The 16,860-nt window shown below is 45.7% G+C and overlaps 1 protein-coding gene across 4 annotated transcripts in view; it reads right to left on the bottom strand.

Moving 5' to 3' along the window:
- SHISA6 (shisa family member 6) overlaps nucleotides 1–16,860 on the bottom strand; it is a 258,687-nt gene that overhangs the window by 122,302 nt on the left and 119,525 nt on the right. For 2 of the 4 annotated variants that reach the window (XM_070479108.1, XM_020915205.2), the window contains exon 3: nucleotides 7,770–7,865. The exons of the other annotated variants lie outside the window; for them this stretch is intronic. In XM_070479108.1, coding sequence (XP_070335209.1) covers nucleotides 7,770–7,865 — 96 coding nt within the window. The remainder of the gene's footprint in view (nucleotides 1–7,769; nucleotides 7,866–16,860) is intronic. 4 annotated transcript variants of the gene reach the window in all.

Raw genomic sequence — 16,860 nt, 5'->3', positions numbered from 1 at the left:
GACTCTGCCTCCCCGCCAGCTTTCTAGCTTCCTTTCCTGCCGTGCCCTTACAGACGTGCTATGACCCCATCACTCTCCTGCCTCCCGCTATAGGTGTGTTATGCCCCATCACTTTCCTGCACACCCATGGAGGTGGGCTATGGCCCCCACCCCTCTGTGGCAGCGTCACCCACCATCACACTGGCATTTCTACATCCATGCCTTTGTTCCAGAGGCACCCGCCCGCAAGTGTCCACCCTGCCTCAGTCTTGGCTCACGGTCTTCTGGCCCTGCAAGGACCATCCCCACTCCTGTCTCCAACAGGTGGCTGTTTAGGACTCCTTCAGAGGCGATGGTTTCCTCTTTTAAGCCCCTCCTGCTTTTCTCAGGATCAGAATTCCTGGCACTTCTCAATTGTTTGCTTAGCAGGAATCACTGCCTGGTTTCTGGAAGGCAGGCACCATTGTATTTATCTTTGCTCAAGTATTACTTAAGTTTCATTGAAGTGGATAAATCCTTATGACTCAGACTGGGCAGGTCACTGGAGTCTTAGGAGGTCCCTCTGCCTCACTCTCAAAGCTCAGGTATGTACATGCGTACTCAGTCGCTCATTGGTATCCGACTCTTTATGACCCCATGGACTGTAACCCTCCAGACTCCTCTGTTCATAGGATTCTCCAGGCAAGAATAGTGGAGTGGATCGCCATTTCCTCCTCAAGGGGATCTTCCTGACCCAGGGATCGAACCCCAGTCTCCTGCATTGCAGGCAGATTCTTTACCACTGAGCCACCTGGGAAAGCCATAATTAGCAGTCTTCAAGTTTTAGGAATATACAGTTGCCATGAAGTCCTGATAGCTGTTGATTGAGAAGTATCTTCTTCTGGTGACAGACTCCAGCTGGCAGAGATCGTGTTGCCACCACATTTCCAGGACTGGACGGCCCAACAGCTTAGCTGTCAGGGTTCCTAAGACTCTTGGCAGTGAGCAGCAGAGAGGGATGAAAGCCACTGCCAAGGGCTGGCTCCTGGGAAGGGGAGATTCCTAACTTGGATGACCAGTCAGTGCCAAGACCAGTGCCAGGAAGAGACTGTACTGGCCTGGCGTCATCTTGAGCTACGGGTCACAGCAAGAGAAACCTTGGATCTGGCACCAGCAGGAGACTGAAAAATAAGAACGGAGCCCAGAGCTGCAAGACCTCTGGCTGGGCCAGCTGGCCTCTGCAAACAAAGAGCTTGATCTTTCTTCTCTCTCAAGGTCACTCAGTCATATCCTACTCTTTGCAACCCCATGGACTGTAGCCTGCCAGCTCCTCTGTCCATGCAATTCTCCAGGCAAGAATACTGGAGTAGGTAGCTATTCCCTTCTCCAGGGGATCTTCCCAACCCAGGGATCAAACCTGAGTCTCCCACACTGCAGGCAGATTCTTTACTGTCTAGCTCTACCTGGTTACTTCTCCCTGGAGGAGAACACCATACAGGTAAGAGATGAAACCTCCCAAGGCAAGATTTACAGTGCATCCTTCTCCTTGGTTCTGTAACATCTCCCTTCTCCTTACATCAGTCCAGCAGACTGTTCCAAGGGACTGGCCATGCATCCTACGTGGACCAACTGTAGTGCCCACAAACAAGCATTAAATGCAGACACATACGGTCCAGGACTCAGCCAATGGCCTGATGGATGGGAATCTTTCTCTGTGTCACCATTTTCCAAGTTAGTTTGAATTGGTGATACTTTCAACCTAAGAACTGCTCTTGTGAAAGTGTTAGTTGCTCAGTCATGTCCAACCCTCTGCGACCCCATGGACTATAGCCCGCCAGGCTTCTCTGTCCATGGAATTCTCCAGGCAAGAATATTGGAGTGGGTTGCCATTACCTTCTCCAGGGGATCTTCCCAACCCAGGGATTAAACCCAGATCTCCTGCACTGCAGACGGATTCTTTACCATCTGAGCCACCAGGGAAGCCCAGAACAGCCCTAAAAAGGATGGAAAACTTGTGGACTGACATCTAGATGCCTTGAGTGAATCTCTCAGTGGTAAACTGGGTGGTCCCATCTCAGAGGTGGACTTGTGGGCAGCTCAGGAAGTGGGCCCAGGGCACCGTGCTTCTCAGATTGATTTGCAAGGCTTTAACTGCTGCTAAAACTAGTCTCAGTGGAGAGGGAGTCCTGGGCCACACTGAGGAGGGATATAGAGCCATAACTTCTGCCTGGAGAATCAGGGGTGTGCTTGTCAGTAAGACTAACTTGGAAAAGATGGTTCTGTGGAAAAGCTGCTTTTAGGCAAAATGGCTAAGTTCGCAAGTGGAAGTGGTCCATTGAGCAGCTCTCAGAAAGGCCACCCTGGGTTTTGCATTGTCTTATTTTCTTCTGTCTGAACAGTAGTTGCATTGAGAAAGGGATTCACTGGCTGTGTGCCAGATTCAACATTCATGCAGATCCATCCTTGCTTCTGATGCAATCAATTCTAACCAATTAGCCACCAGGCGAGGCTGGCTCCACTCTAACAAACACGGTAGCACACCGATGCTATGCATTTATTTCCCTGAGTGTGAGGCTTAGAGGAGTCTGTGTGTGCTGACCAGGAGCGAGCAAAGCACCCGAGTAAAGCTGAGCACACGGAGGCCTGGTTCCCAGTGTTCAGTGGTTAATCAGGAGTCAGCAGGCAGAGGAAACCAAGACAGGGGATCAGAACCATCAGTACACAGCTTAGAGCTTTGTCGCCCTCAGCCCAGAATTCCAGAGGTCCTTTGGCCCCCTCCCACTCCATCCTGGATCCCCCAGCCTACGAAGAGGCACAGGATAGAACACTCTCAGGTTGTGCTGGCTTCTCAGAGGCCAATCTCCGCGCAAGCCGGGCCCACCTCCATTCTCTCTCTCTCACTATAGTTCCCGGCTCACTGTTTCCATGGCGACCGGACGCCTTCTGAGCGCTTGGAGTCCAGCCCTCAAACACCTTGGTGTAGTCAAGCCCACTTGCTCCCCTGGGTCCCCAGAGTGTGGAAATATCTAAGCTGGATTTCTGGAGCCAAATGGCACAGAGGTCTCCTGGCCACAATCCACAGGGTGGTCAGATCCTGGTGTGGGGGTGGTGGTCTCTGGTTCGGCAGAGGCCTATGCACCTGTTCTGTCATTTCTAGAAGAGCAGATCTAACTTCAAACCTTGTGTTACAGGCAACCATGGCAGCACCCAAATGGGCTGGTGGGAGGGGTGAGCGTGGGCCCATGCGTGCTGGGGTTCAGGCCAGCAGCGGGGCTCAGACCACGGCTGGGGGCAGACAACCCAGCAGACCAGGGCTGGGGGTGGAGGACCACAAAGCCCACCCAGAACCAGAGAGCTGAAGCAGGACTCTTCGAGTTGACCCGCTGCTTCGTGCAGTCACCCACTCCCACCGTTACCCCTCAGGCCTTGTCATCGGCAGAAGCTCACGCCTCCTGTGCCCTGCCTCCGCCCATGACACTGATCAAAAGTCCTTGCTTCCCTGCCCTGATGTTTGGTCCCTGGTAGACCTTTTACCCAGACTCCTCACTGACTGACACCTGTGCCTTTGTGAGTGTTAGAACCCATATCTGGCCTTGTTCTCTTCTTGGGGAGCAGGTACCACTGGCCCAGCCTCTAGAATTGCCCCCGAGCCCCTGCCCTTGGCCACTGTTGCTCCTCTTCCTCCCTGGATTTGGGGGTTGAGCAGTTGAGGCACCACCTCTGCCACTGCCCTCCTTGCTGAGCCCCCCAAAACTGGCATCAGGCTGGTCACGTCTCCAGCTCTGATCTCAGCACCAGCTCCAACACCCCCCACCCCCATAGCATTTACACACCTCGCCTTATTCTCTGCTTCAGACCCCATGGAGAGTGTGCTGGGTGGCAGGAATGGCCACTCCCAGCTTAGTCCCAGGGAATGCCATCTGGACAGAATGAAGCAATCCATCCAGGGTCTTTCCATGGGTCTGGGATGCTCCCCACAGGGCTCTGGCCTTGTCTCCATCTTGTTGAGGGGGATCCCAAGGCCTCTGAGGCTGTGTGGGTACCAGCCAGGCAGCAGCATCCTCATCCCACTTCTCTGAGCTCTAGAGCTGGGTGTGGAAGATGCTCTGAAGCCAGACAGGCTGCGCCTGCTCACACGTCCTCACGAAGGGTGTCAAACTGATCTCATCTGCCCTGGACAGAGGGGTTTCTTAGGACATGGGCCTGTCTGAGCTAAAACTGGAACAGCTCTGGGCAAACTGGGATGTCTGGTCTCCCTAATACACTGGATGACTCTGCTTCCTGAATCACTGAGCAGGGATCATATATGCCCACCTGCGTGCATCTGTGACTGAACACCCCACCTGAAATCTGAGACTCTGGGTGGATTTTGCTCCTAGACAAGGCCAGCCCCTCCTCTGCTGGGTGACAGATGCCACTTGTTCTCGCCTATTAAAGATGTCACTTCTGAAATACATCCCTCCCACTCCGGCATAATCGATTTGCCCTTCATTACTGGACCATTCCTATCAGCATATGAATATCACATGTACTGTGATTTCCCATATCAAAAAAAGAAGACTCTTTACATCACACTCCTTTCTAGCTTCCTCCCTCATTCTCCACTCCCCTTCACTTTAGAACTCTGGAGGGTTGTCTGTACCTGCAGTCTCCTTTTCCTCTTCACCCTTTTTTAAATAATAAAAGATTATTTTCACAATCCTTTTTAACTTTTATTAGGGAACATTTCAAACATCTCCCCGAATAGTGAGATGAGCGTAATGAACCCTCATCTTCCCATCGCTCAGTCTGTTCAGATCCTATAGCAGCACAACGCAGGCATCAGTCATTCTCTCTTGCATCCATCAGTCGGAAGGGCTTCCCCAAATCGCCCCTGCCAAGCTCACAGTGACCTCCACATTGTGGGTCACACTGTGGTCACTTCTCAGGCTTCGACCTCTCACACCTTATCACAGCTGATGACTCTCTCCCAGAAACATGGAATTTTCTTTTCCCACTTGATTTTCAAGACACCACCCAGGCCTGCTTTTCTTGCTTCCTGGCTGCCCACTCCTGATCGGTCTCCTCTGCAGGTCCCTCCTCACCTCCCCACCCTCATCTCTTTCCTGGAGCCTCTGTTCCCCTGGGAAGCCTCACTCACCCTGGGGAACCCATGTCACCCAGCGTCCGGCTTCCTGTACCAGAAACTCCCATAGTTACATCCCCAGCCAGGACATCTCCCCTGAACTTGTCCACATGGTTGATTAAGAAGCCTCTAAAACTTAATATGAAGCCAGACTGAATTCACATCAGCCCCAGCCTCTGCCAAGACCCCAGTCCTCCCACTGACATTGTTTTCCTAATGCCTCAGGTCACAAGTGTTACGTTTTTCATTCCACCTGGAGTGGCAACCAGATTCCCAAGTGGTCCCCAGGCCCCGAGTGGTCCAGCCCCACTCTGACTTTACCCCCTCCTGCCCACAGCCCGGCCCCATCTGCTCCAGCCTCACAGTTGTCCCTGTGCCAGCTGGTAAGGTGGGGGCAGTGGGCAGCTGTTCCCTCCACCTGGGAGACCCTCCCCCCAAATTCCAGAGGACTTGACCTTTCACCTCCTTCGGTCTTTGCTCAAATGCCACTTTTATTCTCGAGCATCTGGATGTTCTTTTCAACAGCTGCAGCTCCTCCTGCATTCCCTGCCTCATTTTGCCCCATAGCTTTTAAGTCCCTGACATGCTTTGTAGATGTACTCCTTTATGTCGGTCAGCTCTCTCTGGCATGTAAGTCTACTGGCCGCATCCTCAGGCCTAGAGGAGTGTCTGGCATGCAGCAGGCACTCAGCTTATGTGCCAACCTGGGCAGCAGTACCTGCCTCCTCCAAAGGGGACTCACTTTGAGGCTCCTGTCTGTCCGCATGGAATCCATCTGCCCATCTTTCTCTCTCTCTCTCTCTCACACACACACACACACACACACACACACACTCACACAGCTGGAAAGGCCCGAGGACACTGCAGGTTAGCACAGGTGCACCGCGGTCACCACCATGCGGAAGGGCTCTAGGCCTGCTGTGGCCTGGGCTGCCCTGGTGGAGGTCATAGTAATACAGGATGGTCACATGCGGCTCTCTCCTGCAGACTCAAAAAGAGCCGCCCTGTTTGAGATCTTTAACCAAACCGCCCAAATAGCAGAGGGTCTCCATAGCTGTGTTCATCGAGACAGACTTTGAAAAATTATCTAAGGAGGCTGAGCTTCGTCTCTGGAAGGATAGACCCTACTCATCTAGAGTAAATGCTCCAACTCCTGATTTGTCTTCTTTTTTAAAAAAAAATGAAAAGTATATATGAAGCATGCCATATATATGTATATATACTTTATATATTTTACCATTTTAATTGACTTACAGTGTGGTGTCAGTCTTTGACCCATCTTCTTTTTATGGCTTCCTCTATTGCACCATGTGTCTTCTATGAAAGAGCCATCATTCACCAAGTGCTCACAACATGTGGGTCTCACTGACCCACCACCCACACGCCACCTCAGCCCCTCCATCCTCATGAGGCAGGATGCATGGGCCTTGAGCAGCATCTTTGGAAGCAGGTATGAGTGTAACCTCACGAGACACCCCAAGCCAGAAGCACCCAATTGAGGTGCTCCCCAATTCCTGACCCGCAGAAACTATGTGAGATAAGAAATGTTTATTATGGGTGGAAAATGCTCCCTTCTAATTTCTTGCAGAGTGATGGGTATTTATCCCAAAGAAGATGACACGGAGGTCGCACATCCCAGCCTTGAGTTGATATGAATGTGTCTAGGATGTCAAGGGTTGTGTCTTTTACCGGAAAACCCCTTCCCAAGTCATCTGGTCCCAATTTGATTCTGCAACTCTCAGTAGCCACAAATGCCACCTGAATCCTCAATAAACTTTATTTAGACACAAAGAGACACAACAGAAAATACATACACAGATACAGATTTTTTTTTTCTCTATAGGATGAACAAACATCACAGAGGGAATTTAAAAATCGGGTGCACGGAATGTAAGAAAAAAAATCGCAAAGTTCCTTGTTCACTCACACTTGGAACAAACACATATTTCAGAGGAAGACAGGGATACACCATCCCTACAACAGAATTCACAGTTGTCTATCACAGTACACAGGTGTTAGGAAGGTAATCAAAGGGCTGGGGATCCAGTTACTCTTGGTGTGACAGGATGCTCACAAGCCTAGTAGAACTCTGTTGAAACAAAAGACAGGATCGAGGATGCCACACCCCCTGCACAGAAGCTCTGCAAGCTGTCGGCTAGATCATAAAGCAGCTCAGCAGAAACGCCACGTTAGGGTTCAGCTTGCGGCTGGAAGGTCTGTGTAACCTCTACCTTCGTGTCCCCATCACGGAGAGTTTACATAGACACAGTTAGGACGCTGAAACTCTCGACATGCATGCCGGCTTCAACACCCCCCAGGACAGAACATTGACATCGATGTACTAAATGTGGCTTTCAAACGGAAGAGGAATAATAGCCAAGAGGAGAAGGAACACTTCGCATCGTCAGCAGTGTTTCCCACCTGTGGTCCCCTCCCACGGGGAGCCACGGGCATCTGTGTCCTGCTCCATGCCATGGGCGGGGCAGGACGCACGCCTCTTGGGAGTCTATTATTGCCTTCTAAAGTCACACCTGTGAAGCCACGCATGTCATCAGGGTAAGCAGCCATGGACCACCCCACTTATCCTGTCCTGGACCAGCCTCTGGCCTCCACACCATCTTCGCCTTTCAGATCGGGGTTCCCTAGGCAACCTCTGTATTTTAGTAAAAAATGGTTTCCACTGTACCCTTCGTGTGTCCTCTTCCTAATGTGACAAATCCAGATGAGATGAAGTTATGGAGATCAGGTCCTCCACTTCGGTAAGCATCCTTCCCATAATGTCCTGCAAGAAGACGGGGCAGAATTACCTGGCGCATCCATGACACCAACAAGACAAACGCTGCTATTCCGGTTCACTCAACAATGGTGGTGAACTTAATTTCAAATCAGCAGCTAAGTCAGAAAGTAGAAGCAATCAAGGAAGATATATATATTTATATTATATTATTTTATAAATTTATATATAATATATATTATAAATATATAAAGTATATATGAAGTATGCCATATATAATATATATATTACATACTCTATATATTAAAATTTTAAATATATACACATATATATATTGTGTGTGTATATATATATATATATATATATATACACACACACACATATATATACACACTCACACATACACGCACATATAACTGCAACAAAGAAGAAAGTTCCAGGAAGCTTATGTTGAAAGCAGAGGTGGGGGAAAGGGCTTGACTTTGGCATTTCTGACTGAGCACATCAGTGCTTCAGTCTGAACTGAACTTGTCCTACCATCCTTTGCTTTGTCCCAGCTTCCTTCTTTCTTTTTCTTGTCTTATTCCTTTGGTTTCTTTCTTCCTGAAGCATAGAAATGTGGTTTTGATTGAAATGCTCTGTGTGTGTGTATGTTTATGAATCATACCTCATCCTATGATCTATATAGCCTTGTGGCTTAGGAGAAATCCAACGTCACCGAGGCTGACAAGTAGGGTGGTGGCTCTGAAACACTGGGAAAATATTTATGTGCTTTTCTCTTTCAACTTTCTGCAGTAAGATTTTATCTCTCGTCAGCCTCCTCTCTCCATCTACCTGTGGGGTTGGGGTGAAGAAAAGTCTTAGACCCTGGGAGAAGACATGCAAAGAGAAATATAGTTACTGTTGTTCTTCTGACATTTGATGTAGGATTCCACAGTACCCCTGAAGTACAGGCATTGTAAAGAAAGAAAGACCTCTCTAAATGCCATCTTGAAGTATATACATGTGAAAGTGGAGAAAGCCACAAATATGTCATGTTGCCACAAGAGCATGTTAAAAACTGTACTTAACAATTAAAAACTGAGAAGAGTACCTAAGATGTAAAGTTAAGTAAAAAAGTGGAAGAAAATACTATAGTAAGTATGACCACAATTCTGTAAAAAATGCAAACCAGTGTAGTTTAAAACAACAACAAAAAAACAAGATTGAAAGAAAACACACTGATGCCGACTACCACCTTTAGATAGTTGGAACATGAGTTTTATTTCTTCTCTCCTTTCAGCTTTTCTGCATTTTCCAAGTTTTTTCCTATAATGAGCATGTCATTATAATATAAATAGGTGAAATACATTTCCAATGGAAAAATGTACAATAAATGTAGATAACCTAAATCACATTTTTTCTGAGCAATGCATCCTCTGCATTAGGTATCAAAAAATGGGTGTATGTTGGATTCATCCAGAAGCTTTTAAAAATACAGATGTCCTTACACTGCTCCAGGGATTCTGATTCAGTTGATCAGGAGGTGTTTTGTTTTTTGTTTTTTTTAAAGGAGGTCTCCAAGTGGTTCTCATGGTGGCTCATATAATAAAGAATCTGTCTGCAATCTGGGAGGCCCCAGTTTGATCCCTGGGTTGGAAGATCCCCTGGAGAAGGGAATGGAAACCCACTCCAGTATTCTGGCCTGGAGAATTTCACAGACAGAGGAGCCTGGCGGGCTGTAGTCCATGGGGTTGCAAAGAGTTGGACACGACTGAGTGACTAACATTTTCACACAGGGAAGAAGAGTAAACGCATAAACAACCGAAGTTCAGTTTGCTCATGGGGGGGGCGGCGGCAATGAGCGCTTGCTGGAGTCCTCATGGGTGCCTTGCCCCGCCCTCTATTTAGGTCCTGGACTCCAGCATCCTTCCTCTGAAGAGTGGAATCTGGCTGGACCAGTTTCTTCCTTCTCCCAGATCAGAGGGTCTCAACCCTGAGTGTGCATCAGAAAAAAACAGAAGGGCAGATTAAAGCCTGCCGGGCCCCATCCCCAGAATTTCTGAGTCAATTGATCTGGGATGGGCCTCAAGAGCTTGCATTTCTATCCTGTCACCCTGATGATACTGCTGCTGCTGAGTCCAAGGTCCAAACTCTGAGATCCATACTCCAAGTGTATCAGGAATATAAAAGAATTTTACCACTGTATCCCATAACATCCTCCACTCTGGAATAAATACCTCTTTCTTTGGGGCACACAGCTTTCCATGAGGAACTTTCTGGCTGTAAAAGACTGTAGTCACAACCCAGAATTTTATAGAAAAGAATTATTAGAGCTGAACTAAGAGGCTTCTGCCCATATCCCAAGCCATGTCACGACTCCAGAAACCCAACTCTCATCCCGGAAAAATGCAACTTCATTGAGGGATGAAGGAGAGAAGGACGAGGGAGTGTGGAGGGGTACAGTACAAGCCCCAAGGAAAGGGGGGCCCTTGTCCTATAACAAGTTACTTCCCCCCCACTGCCCCTCCCAACAACAGAAGAGTAAGAAATGGAAGTAGCAATTCTGAACCCTCATAAATTTGGACCTCATTAATTCAGAACCTCTGATACATCCTGCAGAGTTTGGTTTATTTTTGTGCTCCTTATAAATAAGATTTTTGATAAACAAATCAATACTGAGAGAGATGGCACATAAAACAGTACCTTTGCTACTTGAAATCATCCTAATCTGTCAGCTGGAACAAGGTCCCTCAGGGCTAAGTGCTGCTTACTGCTTTGGGGCTGAGCTTGATTGAAAGCCAACTCAATCACCCAATCCCTACTGTGGGCCAGACAGAGGGACAGAGCCTCTGAAAACGTGGTTTCATCTGTGTGACACAACAGCAAACATTTTGTAGCATTATGCAGTTTACAAAGATCATTCATACACGATTTTCTTAAAGTTTTAATCATTACTGCATTGTAAGTTCTCTAGTATTAAAATATTATTCTCCCATTTTATTGGTAGAAAAACTGAGGCCAAGGGTGGGAAGTTGGAAGATGACTGAGCCATCACTAGCATCCTGGTCTTTTTTTTTTTTAACTTTTAATTTTGTATTGGACTATAGCCAATTAACAATGTTGTGATAGTTTCAGGGGAACAGTGAAGGGACTCAGCCATACATATGCATGTATCCATTCTCCCCCAAACTCCCCTCCCATTCAGGCTGCTGCATAATATTGAGCAGAGTTCCCTGTTCTATACAGTAGATCCTCACTGGTTATCCATTGAAAATATACCAGTGTGTACATGACCATCTCAAACTCCCTAATTATCTCTCCGTCCCCCCCAACCTTACCCCTGGCAACCATAAACTCATTCTCTAAATCTGTGAGTCCGTTTTGTAGATAAGTTCATTTGTATCATTTCTTTTTAGATTTTCCACAGAGCATCCTGGTCTTCTGACTCCAAACCCCTTGTCAGTTCTCTCTTGCACACCTGGCTTCATTTCCTCCTCACAAGAGCCCTGTGTAACAACGGTCAGTTTTCTGAGTTCATGGAGCTAGGCAGTGGCAGACCCTGGATCCCAGCCAGGTGTACCCATCTCTACATGCACAATCTTTCTATAGCCCTCCCCAAGCCAGCTCACCCCTCGGTCTGAACCAAGTGTAGATGTGACTCTTCCCTGAGACTTGAGCCAGGACCCACAGGAGTCGCTTTTCTTCTCTGCAGCCTTGACCCCAAGTCCATGCCCTCCTGCTGGGCATCAAGGTGAAGGCCGCAGCAGCACAAATTTTGCCCAACCTGCAGTTCCAGAGAAATGACCCTACACCCAGCAGAGCTCCAAGCAGAGGCTAGGGGGTGCTCTGTGAGCACACTCAAGTAGCATGGATACACACCCACGTGTCAACACCACACACACAGCCCCGGATCAGGTCCCACAAAGGTGGGGCTTCCCTGGCAGTCCAGTGGTTAAGAATTCACCTGCCAGGGCAGCGGACACAGATTGGATCCCTGGTCCAGAAAGATGCCACTGTCCTCCAGGCAGCTAAGTCTGTGCACCACAACAATTGAAGCTTGCAGACCCACAACCTGTGCTCGGCAAGAGGAGTCCCCAAAGTAAGAGAAAGCTGACATGCAGCAACAAAGACGCAGCATAGCCGAAGTAAATAAATTATATATATACATATATTTTTTCTTTTTAAAAAAAAAAAAAAAGAAAGCAGCTATGAGTAAACAGAAAGTTTCTCTGTAAAAGAGATGTGCTATAAAAAATAGGAGGGGGAAAATGAGGTAATATCTGAATGATGACCTCAATAAAATTTATGAGAATTTTGCACTGGTTAAATTCCACCCACAGCTATGGGAGTGAAACAAAGTAACCTAGACAGTTTGCCTGAGTTGTAAATAGGGACAAGCCTATGGATGCTGAAGAAATTGGTGAAGTCAGTTCCAATGAGAGGGACATACTGGGTGCTCAGTGGGGAAGGACAGAGAGACAAGACAGGAGAAAAGATGAGAAAAAAAAGGACAACCCTAGAAGTTACTATCTATTTAAAATAAGATGCCCAGGGGAAAAACAGAAGGGATAATTCAGAAGCAATAATTAAAAGTTAATAGACTTTTTCTGAGCAGATAGAAGACTTTAATCTTTAGTCAAATATCAGACATATATTAGAAGGATCGATATCTAGATATATACACTAGTGAAATGCCATTTAGAAAAAAAGGGAGAAATGCAAACCAACTTCATAAAACACTAAACCTACAGAAAGCGAAGCAACCTTTTAAAGACTTTTGAGACCATTATTTCAGTAGACAGGAGAGGATGGAGGAGAGACAAAATGGATGAAGGAGATGGAGAAGCACAAACTTCCAGTTATAAAATAAATAAATCATGGGGGTATATAGTTCAGCCTGGGGAATGTAGTCAATAATATTGTATTATGTTTGCACGGTGACAGATGGTAACTAGGCTTACTATAACGATCATTTTGCAGTGTATTATATACAAATGTCAAATACTAATATAATTTTGTATATCAATTATACCATAATAAAAAAAAGTTCAAGAAGTGTTTTTTCTTATTTTGTTGAGTTTGTTTCTTTGTCTGTATCTGTTTCTGGTTAAATCACCTTCTAAAAGTAAAGGTACACTTCTTTTTGTTGAACTTTAACAATTTGAGACTTCTGTATTAACCAGTAATGAAAATAAAATCTATGCTCATTCATAAACCAGAAAGAGTTAAACTATGATATTTCAAAAGCAATCATGAAACTATAAGTCAATGGGTAGAAACATATGTTTATATTAATACCCAGAATACACAAATAACTTCAAATTAATAAGAAAGTAAAACAATTCAATAGGAAAAAAAAACAAACAGGCCAAAGAGATGAAAAGGTAAGTCACAGAAGAGAAAATCCGAAGGTCCAATATGCATAAAGTGGTGTTCCATCTCAACAGTAATCAGGGAAATTCAAATTAAAACCATAATGAGGTAACATTTTGCACCCAGTAGACTGGCAAAAACAAAAATTCCTGGGACTCTGGGCATGTAGAGGCAGAAACAAGAACTCTTGCACATTTCTGGTGGGAGTGTAAACTGGTGCAAGTGCTTTGGAAGGAACCCTGGTGATGGTTAATAAAGTTGATGATAGATGCACCATAGAACCAGCAATTTCACCTTCAGGTCTGTGCCTGAGATAAATCCTCAAATGTGCGCATAAGGAGATACATGCAAGGATGTTCGTGAGCAATATTGTTTCTAATAAAGATAAACTGGGGAAAGAACTCTTGGGATAAATCAAGGTATATTCATATAATGTAACCCTATTCAACTCTGCACAGCGGAAATGAACCAGAGCTCTAAGTATCAACATGGAGCATTCTTATTTGCAGTGTTAAGGACCACACTCAACTAGCTGAAGGGAAACAGGATGACATCATAGAGAGTTTTAAAACTTGAACACACTCTCCTCCTGCTGTATCCACGAGTCCGTTCTCTATGTCTGCATCTCTATTCCTGCCCAGGATGAACTGAGAGAATAGCATCGACATACATTACTGTGTGTGCTCAGTCACTCAGTTGTGTCTGACTCTTTTGCAACCCCATGAACTGCAGCCCACCAGGCTCCTCTCTCCATGGGCTTTCCCAGGCAAGAATACTGGAGTGGGTTACCATTTCCTTCGGGAGGGGATCTTCCCGACTCAGGGATCAAATCTGCATCTCCTGGATTGGCAGGTGGATTCTTTACCACTGAGCCACCTGGGAAACCCCAACATAAATACACTACCATGTGTAAAACAGATAGTTGATGCAAAGCTGCTATATAATACAGGGGCTCAGTTTGGGGCTCTGTGACCACCTAGAGAGATGGGATGGGGGAGGTAGGAGGAAGGTGTTTGAAGGAGGGGATATATGTATACTTACAGCTGATTCATGCTGTTGTACACCAGAAACCAATACAACATTGTAAAGCAATTACTATTCAATTAAAAATAATTAAAAAAAACATATAACACATCACTACATTGTTTAAATATATGCATATGTAGTGTTATATAAATACCAAGAAATTCTTGGATGTGATAAATACTGGTATCAGGAAACCAGATACTTCTGTGGACATATCTGACTCAAATAATTATTTTATTTTGTTTCTAAGATAGCTATAGATAGACCCATTGATGGATGATGGATGAATACACAGATTATATAGACGATGCATAGATACATAGATGGAACTGTTGCCCAAGTATTTAATTCACTGCCAAATTATTCTCCAACAATAAAGGAAACAAAGAATTTCCAGTTTTTAAAAACTAAGAGACTAAAATATCCTCCAATCCTCATTAGGAGAAGAAAAAAAGCTGCCTGATGATGAAATCTGTCAAGTAAGAAGTAAAACTATAGAATTTCTAAAATCATGGATGTGCTTATTTGTAATCTATATGGTACACAAATCTAAAAATTCATTAAGAAAAGACTGGTGAATTAGATTATACATAACATTTAACAAATTGTCTTTATTGACAGAAATAAATTTGAGTAATACTGAAGTTGTCCTGGAAAATCTGGTATGCAAATGGGGCAATAAAATACATTACTGTGATAAAATAAAACTAGAAGTAGATTCCTTTATCGGGGCAACAGTGCTCCATCGTTAGAGCCTGCTTGCAAAGGATTGCTTTGCTCAGAACAGACGGGGGAGCTGGTCTCTGGAAGTTGGAAGGAAGCTTGACAGTGCTGGCCGGGACCTTGCTCTGTAGCCACGTCACTGCTGATCTTCTTCACAGAAAACAGGCCATAGACCAACATCAAAACACATGTAATATCCTAGGGTTGAATGTGTGAGAAAGGGGTTTCCCTTTGCTTACAAAAAGCTCCATCATATCAATAATCTTGTGTGTGTTCGTGCTAAGTTGCTTCAGTCATGTCTGACTCTTTGCAACCCTATGGATCACTGAAGCCCACCAGGATCCTTTGTCCATGGGGATTCTCCAGGCAAGAATACTGGAGTGAGTTGCCATGCCCTCCTCCAGGGGATCTTCCCAACTCAAGGATCGAACCCGCGTCTCTTACATGTACCTGCATTGGCAGGTAGGTTCTTAACCCACTGGCACCATCCGGGAAGCCCATCAATAATCATAACCACCAACAATAGTAATAAAAATATACTAGAGAAAATGAACAAGGAATATGCATAGGAAATTACCCTGCCCCCCAAAAGAAAAAAATTTAAAAGTCAATGGAGATATAAAAATGTGATTAACCCTAACTCATTATTAACTGGGCTTCCCTGGTGGCTCAGCTGGTAAAGAATCTGCCTGCAATGTGGGAGACCTGGTTTCGATCCCTGGGTTGGGAAGGTCTCCTGGAGAAGGAAATGGCTACCCACTCCAATATCCTGGCCTGGAGAATTCCACGGACTGTACAGTCCATGGGGTCGAAAAGAGTCGGACACGACTGAGTGACCTTTCACTTTCACTTTCATCATTAAGAAAATGCAAATCAAAATGTGAGCTATCTTTAAAAAAAAATGCAACAAATTGATTTGGCAAAACTGAAGCATTCAACAAGACTCAGCGCTGGGGGAATGAGCTCTCTCACTGCTGCCAGTGGGAGGATAAATTAGTGACGTCTCTTTGAAGGACAGGCCATTGACTCAGTATCTCAGTGCTAGGACTTTCCCCTACATGTATGCTCTCAAGTTCTTCCATAATATATGAACTAGGCTAGACAGGTGGTGGTTTCGTCACTAAGTCGTGTCTGACTCTTGCGACCCCACGGACTGTAGCCCACCAGGCTGCTCTGGCCACGGAATTTCCCAGGCAAGAGTACTGGAGTGGGTTGCCATTTCTTCCTCCAGGAGATCTCCCTGACCCAGGGATCGAACCCAGGTCTCCTGAATTGCAGGCAGATTCTTTACCAACTGAGCCACCAGGAAAGCCCCAGGCAGGACTGTGAAGCACTGATGACAGTGGTTTCTGTCAACAGGGGGAACAATCCAAGTGATAGAGCAGTACACAGTACCTAGCTGTTAAAAAGGATAAGGGAGGGCTGCATTACATGCTGATGTGGGAAGAGCTTTAAGGTACAAAAAGTGGAGGGGAAAAAAAAACAAAGGGTAGGGCAATGTTTCAGTATCATTCCTTTTATATAATGGGCTTCCCAGGTGGCCCAGTGGTAAAGAATCCACCCGCAAATGCAGGAGAAGATCCCCTGGAGAAGGAAATGGCAACCCACTCCAATATTCTTGCCTGAGGAACCCCATGGTCAGAGAAGCCTGGAGGCCTACAGTCCACGGGGTCGCAAAAGCTGACTCAGCGACTAAAGGAAAACAACACAGCAAAGTAAAAATGAAAATACTATACACAGAGAGTCTATCTAGAGACCCATTACAGGTAGACTGCTTTATACTAAAATTTTTTTTTTTCTGCAAATAATCATGAAGCCAAAATACTAAAACTTTCTTTCCTTTGGGGAGAGAGTTTAGAAGGAAGGGATGTCTTTACCTTTGAGATTTTTAAAGACTTTTTTTATACGGACTGCTTCTTAACATCTTTATTCACTACAG

The sequence above is a fragment of the Odocoileus virginianus genome, chromosome 17 (assembly GCF_023699985.2).
Source record: "Odocoileus virginianus isolate 20LAN1187 ecotype Illinois chromosome 17, Ovbor_1.2, whole genome shotgun sequence".
NCBI classification, from domain to species: domain Eukaryota; kingdom Metazoa; phylum Chordata; class Mammalia; order Artiodactyla; family Cervidae; genus Odocoileus; species Odocoileus virginianus.
This window is presented reverse-complemented; position numbering and strand designations above follow the sequence as displayed.